Consider the following 16,613-nt stretch of genomic DNA (forward strand, 5'->3'; position numbering starts at 1 on the left):
CTAGGGATTCAGGCAACTGGAGAGCAGAAAGAACTTCATTAATAATTTCTGCATTAGATATAGATTTTCCTGATGCGGTTAAAAATCCTCTCTGGAGCCATAGCATTCTGACTGAGTGACAAATGCCAAAAGCATATCTAGAATCCGTATAAATTGTTGCCTTTTTATCCTTGGCATGCTTCAGAGCTATGAGTTCTGTTCCTTGAGTGCTAATATTAGAGGGCAGTGAAGCTGACCACTCAGTGGCAAATTATGTGACTACAGCAGCTCCACTGTAGCGTATGCCATCCCTCATAAAAGAGGAACCATCAATAAATAAGACCAGATCTGGATTATCTAAGGGAGTGTCCAAGAGATTATTTTGAGGCTTTTCTGCCACAGACACTAGTGTTTCACAACTGTGTAATGGTTTTCCTAAAGTTGGTAATCTGGAAGCAAGGTGGCAGGGTTAAGGGTTTTACAACGTTTCAAGGTAATGTTCTCACTATTTCAAACACCTGAAGCTACTCCTCTTCACTCATGTACATACAAAGTAAATGGCTTGTTTTAATCTGGGATGCCAAGAGCAGGGGCAGACAAGATAGCCTGTTTTAGATCTTTAGAGCTGACAAGTGTTCTGGTTTTAATTTGAGGGGTTCAAGAACTGAATCCCTTGTTAGTGCTATAAGGGGTTTAGTAATTTCCCCAAAGTAAGGAATCCATTGTCTACAAAACCCTGTTGCTCCTAAAATTGCTCTCAACTCTTTCTTAGTGGTAGGAGAGCTTAAATTTTGAATATTTTCAATTCTTTTTAGAGAAATATAGCGAGCACCTGCAGTCAGGATGAACCCCAAATATTCTACTTTAGGGAGACACCACTGAACTTTATCCTTCGAGATTTTATGCCCTCTTTTGTGCAGTTCCAAAAGAAGGTGTTTGCTATCTTCCTGACATGCTTCTGTATCTGTTTAAGTCAAGAGTAGATCATCTACATATTTGATTAATTTGCTATTTTTAAATGTTATATTATCCGTGTCTTGGCTCAAAATTTGTGCAAATAAACTCGGGCTCTCCACGTAACCCTGGGGCAGATAACTCCATGTATATGTGAGCCCTTCCAGTTGAAGGCAAAAATATGTCTGGAGTTCTCATGTATAGGTATGGAAAAGAAAACTGAGCACAAGTCTACTACTGTAAAGTATGTAGCTGTGCTAGGAATAGAGGAAATAATAGTATTGATGTTGGAAACTACGGAGTGTCTCTTTATAACGTGGTTATTCACAGCCCTCAGATCCTGTACGAATCTATAGAGGTGCTTGCCATTGGACCCCCTTTTTGGTTTTTTAACTGGCAGGATGGGCATGTTGTATTCATATTTAGAAGGGATTATTATTCCCTGATCAATTAATGAGTTAATAATACCTGGGGTAATACCCTCAATTGGCCTCCTTTGAGAGGGGATACTGAGGAATGGAAGGAGGTGGGCTAGATTTAGTTTTTATCTGCACAGGAACAGCCGACTTAAGTAAACCTACATTGGAAGAAGATGTGGCCCAAAGAGACTCCGGTATATCTGCAGTATTACAATAGTGGGAGGCTCTTTTGCCTCCTATCTCTCTGAGAGAAGTACAGGGAGTAAATTTAAAGATTCCTCCAGTACTTCCAATGATAAGCAACCATCTGAGGAGAAAGTTATTGTGGCTCTGAGTTTGCATAGAAGGTCCCTCTCCAGTAAATTTAAAGGGGAGTCAGGCATCAAAAGGAAGGAATGTTGTACCTCTAGGGGTCCTACAGACACCATTCTAGGGGGAAGTTTTTTTAACTCTTTGGGATATTCCTGATATTCCCACTACACTTTGTGAGTCAACGGAATAACAATGTAAATAAAGTATTCTCTTTAATACAGACCTGGTAGCTCCAGTGTCTAAAAGACAATCATAATAGGTGTTGTCCTGCCGACAAATTATTTAGATTTTAAGTCAAAACACTAAAATTGTCCTTACAGATTCAAATACATTCCTTCCAACTCAACCATTGCTTTATGGGATCTGGAGTCAGGAAGACTCAAGCTTAAGTCTAGCCTTAGACACCAGTTGTGTGTCCCTGAGCAAGTCATTAATCACTATCTGTCAATTTCTTCACCTGCCTCCCAGGGTTGTTGAAAGGATCATGTGACTTGATATGTGCAAAGCACCTGTTTTAGTGCCTGGCATGTAGTAAGCACTATGTAAATGTTAAGCATTATTATTGTTATTGTTATGATGATTAAATATTAGTTATAATTGTTATTATTTTTGTTAATCATCGTTATTATTAGTCTTATCATCTCATCACAACTCCAGTCTGGCCTGAGCTATTTGAACACAGATCTCTTTCTGCCTGGAAGGAGAATCTTTCTCTGTTTTGTGAGTCATTGGGACATTAAGTTGCCTTTATTCAAGCTCTGTGAAGCTTAGGAACAACCTTGTGAAGTAAGCATCCATCAGAATCATAATATCCCCTTCTGACAGCTAGGCAAACAGACTCAAAGGGATCAAGGGATTTGCCTGTTGTCACTTGGGTGATAGGTATGTCTGTATAGAGTGTAGGCTTGGGCAGGAGAATGCTCACCCGGGGGTTTCGACAAACCCAGTAGACTTTGCAAGACTATTATGGCTTGTGAGTGGCAGAAGGAAAATTGGAACTTTCATTTCTTTTTTAATATCTCTTACCTTCTGCCTTAAAATCAATCTGTGTATTGGTTTGGTCTCTTATTTCCTTTTAATGTTTTTCATGAAAAAAACCAAAAACTCTTACCTTCTACCTTAGAATCAATTCTGTGTATTGGTTTGGTATCTCATTTCCTTTTATTTTTTTAATTTAAAAAAACCCTTCTGTCTTAGAATCAATACCGTGTATTGGTTCCAAGGAAGAAAAGCAGCAAGAGCTAGGCAATAGGGATTAGATTAAGTGAATTGCCTAGGGTCACACAGCTAGGAAATGTCCGAGGCCAGATTTGAGCCCAGACTCTAGGCCTGGCTTTCAATCCACTTAACTACCTGGTCATTTTTGACTCAGTCCATTGTGAGATCCAATTTTTTTTTGCATTTCACCATTTTGCTTCTCATTCAAAAGGTATTTATTGCATTTTTATACCTTTTTTTTTTTAAACCCTTACCTTCCATCTTAGAATCAATACTGTATATTGGTTCTAAGGCAGAAGAGTGCTAAGGACTAGACAGTGGGGGTTAAGTGACTTGCCCAGGCACAGCTAGGAAGTGTCTGAGCTCTGGGGCTGGCTCTCAATCCACTGAACTACTCAGCTGCCCCTATTGCATTTTTTAAACATTAATTTAAAATTTTTTCAGATCCACATTCCTTCCCTCTCTCTTCTACCCTCTGAGATAAGACTTAGAATAAACATTATTCATGTAAAGTCATTCAAAATATATTCCTATGTGAAAAATGTTGCCAGAAAAAAAAAAGCAAGGAAAATAAAGTGACTAAAAAAAAAAGCTTCAGTTTGCCTGAGACTTCTTGCTGTCCTCTAGAAGTGGATAGCGTTTTTTGTGAGATGATACTTGTAAAGCTTTTATTGAACACTTTGCCTGGTACATAATAGCAGAAGTCTTATAAATCCTCATTTCCCTCCCTACTCTCCATTCAGTTTTGAACCCCATAGCTCTCATCTCTCTACATTGTCCATTTGTGGTTCTTTTTTTTTTTCCTGAACTGTCATTGTGTAATGAGGTAAAATACCATCTGGTGTCATGATCCTATTGTGATATACTAGGCCATATAATATCTGCAGGGCCACTGCAGGAAAGGAGAGGGGGCATGTTTGTCTCCAGGACATCCGTAGCAGCACCTTCACCTTTGTTCTTTCCTCCTTAGAAATTCCCTTCTCCCAGCCAGGAGCAGAGCAAGCAATCAATACAGCGTCTGCTCCCAGAGACTCTTGGCTCCCTTTCTGACACCCCACTCACTACCCTCGCCTGATAGAAACCTCCAGGCCATGAGCTGTGTTTATGAGCCATCATTTATTCTTTGTTTCAGCTGCTTGCCCGGCTCAAGGGGAACTTGGAAGAAGAGAACCATCATCTCCTGAACCAGATCCAGATCCTGAGTCAACAAAACCAGATGCTTCTGGAGCAGAATATAGAGAACAAGGAGCAGTTCCACGAGGAGCAGAAACAATACATGTATGATGGTGGCAGGGGTGGCCAGGGCTGGGGAGACTCCCAAAAATATTGGGGAGCATAAGGTCGGAGGGTAGCTGGGCCTCGAGACTGGGCTCAAATTTGGCTTCAGACACTTTCTGGTTATGCAACTCCAGGCAAGTCCACTGAACCCCATTTGCCTAGCTCTTGCCTTTCTGTCCTAGAGTTGTTACTAAGACAAAAAGTAGGGGTTTATTGGGGGGGGGAAGGAAATTTGATGGCAGCAAAGTGGGAAAAAAAAGTAAGTTTCAGAGGAAAGTTATCTAGAAAAGCATTAGAAGAGGCAGCTGGCTGGCTCAGTGGATGGAGAGCCAAGTCTAGAGATAGGAGGTCCTGGGTTCAAATTTGACCCTAGATACTTCCTAGCTGGGTGACCTTGGGCAAGTCACTTAATCTCCATAGCCTAGCCATTACTATTCTTCTGCCCTGAAATCAGTACAAAAAGTGATTTTAACATTTATTTAAGAAAATATTGAGTTCCAAATTATCTCCCACTCCCTGAGAAGGCAGACAGTATGATATTGATTTTACCTATGAAGTCATACAAAGCATTTTTCCATATGAGCCATGAGCAGCTTATGGTCTTAAAGAATGCTTAATAGAGTGCCAAGAGGTTAGGTGATTTGCCCGAGTTTACATAATCAAATATGTGTCTCCGATGAAACTTGAACCCAGGTCTCCCTGGCTGCTAGACCCAATAACAGCTCACATTTACATATTCTATTAGATTAGAAAACAATCGATGTGCTTTGATCTTGTGGAATTGTCATAGCAGCCCTGCAAGGTGGATGGTGTAAATATTATCCCCAATTATAGATTAGAGAAGCTTCAGGGAGCTTCCATGATTTCTCTGTGGCAGATGGCAGTGCCAGGACTAGTGTCCTTCACGTCATCCTCTCATCATCTTACTTTTTACTTGCCCAATCTCTGGGTAATCCCCTCACAGACTGCCTCAGGCGATTGTAACTGGGCACTTGGGGAGGAATCCTCTGTCTCTGGAAGTTCTGCCCATTTCTATCCTCTCCCTCCCTGGCGGCTTTTTTTAAACCAAGATGTATAACACCAATATTTGTTAGCAGATGTTTTTGTCATGTGGTCCCGATTCCCATCTTATTAACACACCATTAACTTTCTGACAGCGAACTTCTCCTGGGGCCTGGCAGAAGCCAATATTGGCCTACAGGGGGCCTGATCTCCCCAGCATGGCTTTTCAGTTCACCACTGTGTTATTTTATTTTATTATCTTTGCTCCACAGAGACTATACCCTAGTGCCAAGAGATTGAGTATCCTTCCAAAAGCTGGTAAATTTAGGGTTTTTTTAAAAAAGCCAAAACATTGATTAGACCCCAAATAATCACCTATGCAAATTAGTACTTGCCCAGTGCTTAAAAGCAATGTCACAGATCTCAAGCAGACATCTGTAAATAAACATAATAAATTTTTCCTTTCTTTTTCCATTAGACTTTTAATATTATAAACAACAATAATAATTAGCATTCATGTAACTCTTTAATGTTGGCACACAAAAAAGTAAATAAAAGTTTGCACAGTGCTGTTAACCTTTTAGTAATATAAGCAAAAATAATAATTAGCATTCGATAACTTTAAAGTTTGCTCCAAAAAAATAAAGTTTGCACAGTGCTATTAACCTTTTAGCGACATAACCAACAGTTATAATTAGCATTAAATAACTCTTTAAAGTTTGCTCCAAAAAAATAAAGTTTGCACAGTACTTCACAAATATTATCTCTTTTGGTCACAATAGTCCTAAGAGGTAGGTGCTTTTATTACCCCCATTTTACAGATGATGAAATCAAAGCAGATGAAGGTTTAATGACTTGCCCAAGGCCACATGGTTAGCCAATTTCTAAGACTGGATTGAGCTGGGGTCTTCCTGCCTCCAGTTTTAGTACTTTATCTACTTTGCCATCAGTCTACCTTTCTCCTTAAGACATTAAGACTACCTTAAAAATGGATTTTTGCAATTGAATCACAGGATATTAATTGCAGTTACATTCATTCAGGAAACTTTTAATGAGCATCCCCTATGTATATAAGCTATACATGGTGTAATGGGGGGATGCAAATGTCAAAAATTAGCAGCCTTCTCTTTTCCAGGAATAACTATAAAAGTTCTACTCTGTTACATCCTCATAGTGTAGAGATCATTGGATTAGAGATTTGGAGCTTTGAGGGACGTCAGACGCCTGCTATGAGTTCCAGCTTGCTCTTCTTGCAGTTGAAAAGCTGACAGGCTATTTTGGACAAGCACTTTAATTGAATAGTGAACTCTATCTAGAATTTAGGAAAAGGAAATCAGTCTGATTTGCATTTGGGAAATTTGGGAGGAATTTCAATTATCCTAAACTGTTCAGGGCTACAAAAGCCCATCTTTCTCCCATCGTTGCTGTATAGACATGAATACTATGATTTTGGAAGAATTAGAATCACAAGCATGATGTTACCAGTGATCACTGACTTATAAGAAACATAATAAAAAGAAACATAATAAAAAATATGATCAAGGACATGAAAGATAAGATATGATAAAAAAAAAAGCCATAAAAGTTAGATCCATCAAGGAAAAAGAATGAGTAACAGCAGTGGAATGGGGGCAGTGAGATGAATCAGCAGATAGAGAGCTAAGACTAAGAGATAAGAGACCCTGGGTTCAAATCTGGCCTCAGATACTTCCTAACTGTGTCACCCTGGGCAAGTCACTAAACCTCCTTTGCCTTAGGACCAATATACAGTATTGATTGTATAGCACAAGGTAAGGATTTTAAGAAAAGGAAAATAAAAAATCAATGGAAGGCAAGAGTCCTACACTGTAATCTCCAAGATGTCAAAGGAACCAGAGGAAACCCTTCGCCATATTGAATTGACTCCCTAGGAAAGATCTGTGGAAAGACATGGAAAAGAATTTTAATAGAATGAGAAGGCATAGAGGGTAGTAATCTGTATCAGTGGAGTAACTTCTCATATTAATCAAATCATGGATCTACCAGAGGAATTAAATACAATCCAAAGCAGCATTTGATTGTGGTGTAATCGGTGTTGGTTTTTATCTAGATGAAAAGAACTATATGAGCAAAAGTGTTGAGGTGGGAAAGGGCAAAGAACTTTAATAGAATGACAGCCAATCCAAGTTAGCAAGAGCATCGAGAACACGAAATGGAAAATAAGACCAGAAGTGTAGATTATCGTGATAATGGTGGAATGACTTAAATGCCAAGTGGAGGAGTTTGAATTTTTGTTGATAAATAGTAGGGAGCTCTTGATAGTTTTCGACCAAGGGTGTGTGGAGTGCTTTGTGGATATTTAGGAATTTGAAGACAGAGGCTAGGAAGCCAAGTCTTCAGCCTGACATTTTGGAAGGGAATTAAACCAAAAACCCTCCCTCCCTAATCTGGATTGATCTATAACATTTTTAGTGTCCGTGTCCAGAGACATTCTAAGGAATGATTCCTGTTGGCCTCATAAACAGTCCTTGGCCATATGTCTTTGGGGCTAGTCATTCAACAAAAGTGAGAGCTTGTTACTTAATCAGGTTAGTCTGTTAATCTTGACATCCCTAAAAGACTCACTGTCACTGGTCTAGGTGATCTCTAAAGTCCCTTTTGTCTCTAAATCTTAGGATCTCATCTCTGACTTCTATTTAATTCTGCTGCAGGTCTCAGCTTGGGAGAGGGAGAGGGGGTTCTTTTAAAATTAAAAAAAAAAACAAAAACAAAAAACAACTACAACATAACTACTGCACATCCTCAGATGGGCATGTCTGGAATCCCATTTTATTAATTTGATGGAGTCATTCTGAGAAACAGATGTGTGTCTCTTAATTTTTAATGTTTCCCAGGCATCTGGTATAGTCTCATGGGCCTTGAAAAGGTTTCAAGAACGACTGACTGACTCATAGTGCCATCAGGGGTCAGACCTTTTTCATTCAAACTATTAGGGAGGAGAAGTTAAGCCCTTGAATTAAGGTTCAGTTAGAGCTGTGGAATTTAATAAATCATTTAGCATGACTACAGTGCTGCTAGATGGCAAAGTGGATAGAATGCCTGACCTGGAGTCAAGATGAACTTCCTGAGCTCAGATTTGGTCTCAGAAACTTATTTAGCTGTGTGATTCTGTGCAAATCACTTCACTATATTTGCCTCAGTTTCCTCATCTGTAAAATAGGCTGGAGAAGGAAGTGGTAAAACAGTCCAGGACCTCTGCCAACAAAACCCCAAATGGTGTCACGATGGGTTAGACACAACTGAAAGAACTTGACAACAACACAGTGCTAAGACCCCACTGAATATGTATTGTTAGTTTTCCTGTGCATCTTTATGGCTCAACCAAGTTCAAATATGTTCAAATACCTTTCTTTCTTGCTATTTTCCCAGAGACAAACTGAATTCTTTAAGAAGACATAAAGAAAAACTAGAAGAAAAAATTATGGATCAGTACAAATTCTATGATCCTGCTCCAAAGAAGTAAGTACATATAAGCTAAATTGCTAGTTGCCTTTTTTTTTTAAACTTTAATTATGAAGTAAGAAGACATCATGATACAGAAGAAAAAGCACTCTGAAGTCAAAAGCCCTGTCTTCAAATTCTACTTCTGATCCTAACTACCTTTATGATGACGGACAAGTCATTGACTTCCCTTTCCTTAGTTCTCCATGACTCTAAGGTCCCTACTAGCTCTAATTCTATATTCCTAAGAGCCATAATAATTTAAGTGGGATTAGGGTCAGAAAAGTGCTTATTTAATGGCATGTGTTTTGTGTATTTATTGTTAGAAAGATAATTTGCACAGAAATTCATTCACTATTAAGTTCCTTTTAGAAACATGAATTGACCATTCCACGGTTCAAGCTCTAATTTGATCACAAATTCCATTTATAGATCCTATTATAGAATTATAGAATCTCAGAGTTATAGGAAATCCCAAGAGGGCATTTAAGTCAACTCCCCATCCACCCTCCTTATATAACATTGATGAAAAGTGGCCATATGGTACCTCCTTAGAAGCCCATTCTCATGAACCATTTTGATACTGAGGGAGTTTTTCCTTATATTTAACTGGAACTCATTCACTGGTTCTGGTTTTGATGTCCAGGGCCAAGCAGAATTCAATATGACAAGCATTTCTTAAACTTTATGGGGAAAAAATACTGTACTAGGTACTAGGGCTCCTGAGAAAAGAAAACAATCCCTGCCCTCAAGGAGCTCCCATTCTTCTTGGAGATATAACATGTAAACAGATAAATATAATTCAAAATAATTAGAGGAGGGCAAGGACACCCAACAACTGGGTGGAGGGAGGGAGGTGAGAAAACTTCACAGAGTTGGATTCAGCTAGAAATATTCAAACCCCAGGTATTAGCAGCTCTCAACTTTTTCTTTTCTTTTTTTGCATTAGATCTTATTAGGGTGCTACTAATTGCCAGCGAGAGGCAAGCTGGAAGGACTGCAGTAAATATATAAAATAATACACAAGACATTTTGCCCTGACATTAGTGGAATTGGCCATGAGTACCACCCATAAAAATTAGTGAAGACAGAGTATCTTTGAAGGGCATGGGGAATTTAGCAGTGGCAAGCACAATGTTTGTCTTCTGTCATGCCAAGTAACTGCTATGTATGTACAAATTACAGCCTGGCATTCCTAGATGAAATGTTAAAAGGTCTAGAGAGGAACGCCTTCCTCAACTTCAGGTTATTAAGAGAGAACAGAGTGTTCTTTCAGGAAAATGGAAGTATTGTTTCAAGTTTAAAAACAAAAAGGCATTTGGAGAGGATCCACAGAAGGGTTATCCTGGCCCCTTATCAGACTGAGGAAGGAAAGGACCTGCCAGAGAAAGAACAACTGAAATAGTGGAGCTAGCTGATAGAATTAATAATAAACCTATTATAATATTTAATAGGTACTTAATATGGAGTAATTAATATAATAAAGTATTAATAGCATTTAATAGTCTTGATATTAATAATATCCCTTAGTAACTAATTATTTTTTCATAAATAAAACTTCTTATAAGGATGGCAGACTCCTTAAGGAGGAAGCAGCTTTTTGCTCACCAAGAGGAACTGTTTGAATCCACAGATAGCATCAGAAGACGAGTCATCTAATTGGGGTTAAACCCCATTTGTCTATTTGTCTGCCTGAGAGTAGGAGAGAGGTCTTTTGTCTTCCTAATACTTGGGTCAGACAAGATGGGTTTCTTTGAACCTAGAACATATTTTTGAAGATTACAATGTCCTAGGAAAGAAAATAGAAGTGTTTTTTTCAGGACAGAGAGTAGGTAGACAAAAGTTTTTCAGAGAATCGACAGATTAAGAGTTTGAAAGGACCTTGGAGTCTAGCCTAGCCTAATTCACTCATTTCACAGATGGGGAAACTGAGACCTAAAGGTCTAAGAAATGATCCCAGGTCCTCTTTCACAGATGGACCATTCCTTCTACTTGTCCCTCCTTCTTCTGGTTACCTAAGAAGATAATGACTGAGAAAAAGATTTGTGTTTACAGAATACAGAATACAGAAACAACATATATAAGAACAATGGTCTCAGAACAGAGAGCCAATAAAAATATATTTGCTTTAAAGACTCACACATTTGACCTTAAAAGGGTTTTAGGGGATCTTTTCATTGAAAAGACTTAATGGCAAAGATCGTAGGAGGGTATTTAGCTCCCCTCAATGAGTTTTTCACCAGAACCCACTCAAACTGCATCCCAGGATACTGACAGAGCAGGTAGGTGTTCACCCACTTTCAGTGATCCTGAAAAGATTGTGGAGAACAAGAGGAGGTGTTTCAGGGCCAGAGAAGGACAAATAATGTTTCAACTTTTCAAAACCAGAAAGATAATGTAGGCAGGAACTTATTTGCTCTCTGGCAGTATTTTAGAATGTATTTTTTTTTTAAAAAAGGTTTAAAAACATTTTAAAGGGGGAGGCAGCTGGGTGGCTCAGTGGATTGAGAGCCAGACCTAGAGATGCGAGGTCCTGAGTTCAAACATGACCTCTGACACTTCCTAACTGTCCTGGGTAAGTCACTTAACCCCCATTGCCCAGTCCTTACCACTCTTCTGTCTTAAAAACCAGTGCACAGTATTGATTCTAAGATTTAAGGCTTAAAGAAAGATCATTTCAAAGAAGAAACTGATCACAAGTAGCCTGTATGGCTTTATGAAGAACAGGTTATATTAGATTGACTTTGTTACCCTTTTCATAGATTAACTAGACTTGCAGACAAACCAGAGTTATAGATGAGATTTACTTAGATTTTAGCAGAGGATGTGACACAATTTTTTATGCTGCTCTTATAAATCATCAGAGATATGAAGTACCTTTGGAATTGATTGAATAGCTAGAGCCAGAAAATAGTTTGTCATGAATGGTTTGATATCATCTTGGAAGAAGGTCCAAGATCATTCTTTAGCCCTGAGCCCTTCAAAGTGTTCATTGAGCAATGACTTGGATGAGAGCATAGATAGGAGGCCTTAAGCTTATCTTCTCCAATTTTTGCAGGTAATACAAAGTTGGGAGGGACAGCTAGCATATTGGTTGGTGGAATCAAGATCCAAAAAGATTTCTTGGTACATTCAAACATTAGACTCTAATAAGATAAAATGTAATAAATAAATTGTCTTACACTTGAATTTTTTCAAAATCACTTTTATAAATTAAGTGTTGGTAAAAAGCCCTGAAGATCTAGATCTATGAGATTAGTTAGTCAGCAATATGAAATAACAGCCAAAAAAGCTTTATATAAAATATACTAATGAATAATTATAAATAATTCATAGTAATGTGATCAATTCTTTTCTAGTTTCTATAAATTATTCATAAATGATTAGTATGTTTATATATACATAAATATAAGATAGCATCTACTTCACTAGATTGGTGAAAGGATCAAATGATTTATGTAAGGCACTTTATAAACCTTAAATTAAAGCACTATACAAATACTAGCTAGCTAATTTTTTTTAAACCCTTACCTTCTGTCTTAGTATCAGTTCCAAGATAGAAAAGCAAGAGGTACTACTAGCTAATTGGGGTTAAGCAACTTGTCCAGGGTCATACATCTAGGAAGGGCTGAAGCTGAATTTGAACCCAGATCCTCCTAATTCCAGGCCTTCATACCTAGATTGAACTTCATCCATACTTGTCAGATGATATTTCGAATGTCAGGTTCCATTCTGAGGAGAATATTTTAGAAGCACAAGCCCATTGACAGACTGGAATATTCCTAGATGGATAACTAGAAGGAACTTCAGGATCATTGAGGATTGGTGGATGGTTTCTCTTGGCCATGCCGTAGAGTGAACCTGGAGGAAAAAAACATAAGATGTGTGACAAATTCTTAAAGTATTTAAAGGAAAGGTGTCGTTCCTGCCCATTGGGCTCTGATAGAAGAACAATAGATAAAGTTACCAAGAGGCAGAAACTTCCTAACAGTTTTGTAAAAGTTTCCTCTACACCAGAACATTTTAGGTTGATGGCTAGATGGCATCTTATGTGGACTAGGCAGTTTAAAAATGCTGCTCAGATGGAATCGGTGACTTATAGTTTTATTGTGAGAGGTCATTGATCACTTTTGGTGATTCCTGCCAGCTTTGTTTTAAATTCTGGTCTCTTCATCCTTAGAGATGTCAAAAAGGTAGAGGAAATAAACTATTTCTGAGGCATCTCCTTATAACCAATCTCTCTTTTATGAAACTTGGTCACTTGGGAATGCAGTCTGCTGAGAACAGGAGATCTAGATCTTTACCTGTCCTTGATTCCTGAAATTACTCTACCCCAGGAAATTTGAACATCGTAGCATGAAGTAGCATGTTAGCTGAATTATCTTGCCTGTGTACTTTTCATCTTACCCATCTCTCTGAGCCCTTTCCAAAGTTTCCTAGGATTTAACTAAACAAACAAGCAGAAAACTGTCTTAAAGTCAAAGAAGCTTGAGGCCCAGAGCAATGATTCCTCTTTGATGTACACTTTTTTAAGAAGGAATCATGTCATTTGAGAACTATCTAATCAAATGTTGTAATTTTACAGATGAGGTCCCAAAAGGGTGGTACAAAAAGCTACATAGTAACTTGGATCTTCTTGTTCCCAGTCCAATCTTTCTTCCATTGTACCATGATCAGATTTCACAAGCTTATCATTAATATTATTATTTTTTTAAAGTTTTGAACTGATTTCCATTTCACTCAGCTTTCTAAGTCAGAGTTTCTTTAGGGAGTATCAGTTCATTCTGTAATTATATCACTTTATCCCATTACTAACTCACTCATTTAGAAATTGATTTGAAAATTTATTTTCTTTGAAATATTTTTCTTTTTCATTCTGAGCTTCCTTCTCCCCTTTGCCTGTTCTTGAAAGGGTAAACAATTTGCTCCACTTGATACATATGTGGAAGAAGATTCATATAAAAACAACAACAAAAAAAGCAAGAAGAAAATGATGCTTCACTCTGCATTGAAGCTCCATCAGTTCTTTCTCTGATGTGGGTAGCAGTTTTCCTGATGAGTCCTTTGGAATTGTCTTGTGTCATGTATTGCCGAGAAGGGCTAAGCTCTGCTAAGTTGATCCTTATACAATATTGCTATTATGTGTACAACATTCTCCTAGATCTTCTCACTTCACTATACATCAGTTCATGTAGGTTTTTCTGAAATCATCCTGCTCATCATTTCTTACAGCATTAATAATATTTCATTACAATCTTACAACACAACTTGTTCAGCCATTCTTCACTAATTTGAGAAATTATTTCCTTCTCTTTTTTACCGGTAATTCAAGTTTTAATAATGATATTATACCAACCTGGCCCCTTGCCTAGCTCATTAAATGCCACTTTTCCCTCCATCTCCAGTGACCCACTGAGCCCCCAGATGAGTATTTATTTGAAGGCTTGAGCAGCCTTGAGAAACATAATTCTGAAGCGTATCTTTCAAGTAGTTTCTTCATGAAAATTTCTTCCCAAATAGAAAAAATCACTGGATTGGAGCCAAAGCCTTAGTCAAACTCATCAAACCAAAGAAAGAGGGTTCGAGAGAACGTACCAAATCAACCACCGAAAGCCCTCCCTGGCAGCTGGAGTCCACAGACCCTGCTTCTCCATCTGCTTCCCAGCATCTCAGATTGCAGCAGGAGACTCCGGATAACGTGGCCACTATAAGTTCCAACAGCCAGGAGGAGAGAGATGTGCACAATGGACCTGGGGGGAAAGGTAGGACCTACTGACCCTGATCCCTGTCCGGGTGACACAGCCCTAAGAGCTGTTTCATTATAGAGGCAGAAGCATTCTTCTCAGGTAGGAGTTCTGAACATTTGTAGTTGCCTTCTTTATACTCATTCCAGTTAGTACATTAGAGATAAAACATGCTCATGCAGGTTTCCACACCTAAAGAAGCAGCCCTCACATAGCCTATAGCAATCCTCAGAATCTGCACACAATTCTTTAATCCTTTATTTTTAAAGGTTTTCTTTTTATTTTATTTGTTTATATTTATATTATATTATTTATGTTATTTTTATTCACTTTACAGGCAGGTATGACAGAGGCAATTTATAAACAACATTCCCCTGCCTGTAATAATGATATTTCATGTTTGTAATGCACTTTACAGTGTACAAAGCACTTGTGTCACAACTCTTCCAAGAAATGATCATGGTGTTGTTAGTTCAGTTATTATCCCAATTTTACAAAGAAGAATACTAATGCTTAGAAAGTCTAATTGGCCAGTTGCTCACATGGCTTATCAATGGCACTAGGATGAACTACATGGTAATAGATGTTGGAGCCTAAGACTCAGACCCTTCCCCTCCAGTCTTCTTAGTGCCATGATTCCCACTCCAGTTTAATTTTCTTCTCCATTGATGGGGTCTTCCATTCTGTTTGCATAGGATACAGTTTGCCCCCTCTTCTGTGGGAGCCAGTTTTCACATATCATGGGACATATCCATGTCACCTAAAGTTAAAAAAATATATAAGGAGTTGTTGAAAGCCATAAATATACACACCTAAGATATGTTGGTAAAGGGCTATAGGTAGGGCAGACAGTACCAAGTGCTGCATTTAGCACAAGCCCAAACAACAGAACAAGGAATTTTTTGGTACATCTTAGAAAACTATCACATAGGAAACATTTTTTAATTTTTTACTTAAATTTTTTTTAAACCCTCACCTTCCATCTTGGAGTCAATACTATGGATTGGTTCCAAGGCAGAAGAGCAGTAAGGGCTAGGCAATGGGGGTTAAGTGACTTGCCCAGGGTCACACAGCTGGGAAGTGTCTGAGGCCAGATTTGAACCTCCCGTTTCTAGGCTTGGCTCTCAATCCACTGAGCTACCCAGCTGCCCCCTTCTAAACTTTTTAAAGCAGAGAGTTTTTTTATTTTTTCAGTCCCAAATTTTCTAACCCTTCCCCTGTGAGAAGGGAAGAAGAACAAAACCTATTACAGATATATGTAATCATACAAAACATTTCCACATTAGTCACGCTCCCTCCCCCCAAAAGAAAGAAAGGAAGAAAGCAAAGTCTCAATCTACAATCTGAGTCTATCCCCTCTCTCTGGAAAGTGTTTCATCATGAGTCCTTTGGAATTGTGGCGAGTCATTATGTCAATCAAAGTGACTAAATCTCAAACTTTACAGTGTTGCCGTTCTTATGTAAAATGTTTCCCTGCTTCTGCTCACTAGATCTTGCATAAAAATTTTCCCAGGTTTTTCTGAAACTCTTTCCATAGCACAATAGTGTTCCATCCCATTCATGTACTATAACTTGTTTGGCCATTCCCCAGTCAAAGGACTTCCCCTCATTTTCTGATTCTTTTACACTCCAAGTTATTTAGATCCACTTATAGATGTATCTAGTGATTGTTACTGGGTACAAATCCTTCAAATATAGAAAAGAGTAATGCGTTGATATCTATGCATAAATAATATACATAATATGTCTTCAGCATTAGGGGATCCTACTTGGTGTCCATCCTTAGCTCTGCCCTTAACTTGTTTTGTGTCCCGAGACAAGGCACCTTCTCTTTCTGGCTTTGGTTCCCACGTCTCTGAAACGAGGAGCTTAGACAAGGTGTTAATAAAGGACCCGTCCTACGCTGTGACTTTGGTCCCTGTGACACAGCATAAAACCTTGTTATTCACCATATGATGCACATAAGAGATACAGATGTTGAGATTTTCTTACAAATCAAAAAGACTTTGCCATGGACCAGTCCTCATATTTTTAAAACTGAATTAAAGCGGATACTAAATTTTTTTGAGAAAAGAAAAAAAAAACTGATACTGGTGAATTTTTTACTTTTTAAAATATGATTTCATTGCTATAGGAAACTCCAAGTGTGGGAATGCCCCCTACCAATGCAGACTGGACCCTTTATGTAGTACATTTTGGTTCACAAAGCATTTTTTGTGTGTTACAT

General features: G+C 38.3%; 1 protein-coding gene across 3 annotated transcripts in view; it reads left to right on the forward strand.

Moving 5' to 3' along the window:
- Positions 1–16,613, forward strand: part of CCDC88C (coiled-coil domain containing 88C) — a 244,952-nt gene that overhangs the window by 199,971 nt on the left and 28,368 nt on the right. For all 3 annotated transcript variants that reach the window (XM_007472588.3, XM_001366033.5, XM_007472590.3), the window contains exons 23-25: positions 4,015–4,160; positions 8,571–8,660; positions 14,163–14,404. In XM_007472588.3, the coding sequence (XP_007472650.2) occupies positions 4,015–4,160; positions 8,571–8,660; positions 14,163–14,404 (478 nt within the window). The remainder of the gene's footprint in view (positions 1–4,014; positions 4,161–8,570; positions 8,661–14,162; positions 14,405–16,613) is intronic.

This window comes from Monodelphis domestica, chromosome 1, assembly GCF_027887165.1.
Source record: "Monodelphis domestica isolate mMonDom1 chromosome 1, mMonDom1.pri, whole genome shotgun sequence".
Taxonomy (NCBI): Eukaryota; Metazoa; Chordata; class Mammalia; order Didelphimorphia; family Didelphidae; genus Monodelphis; species Monodelphis domestica.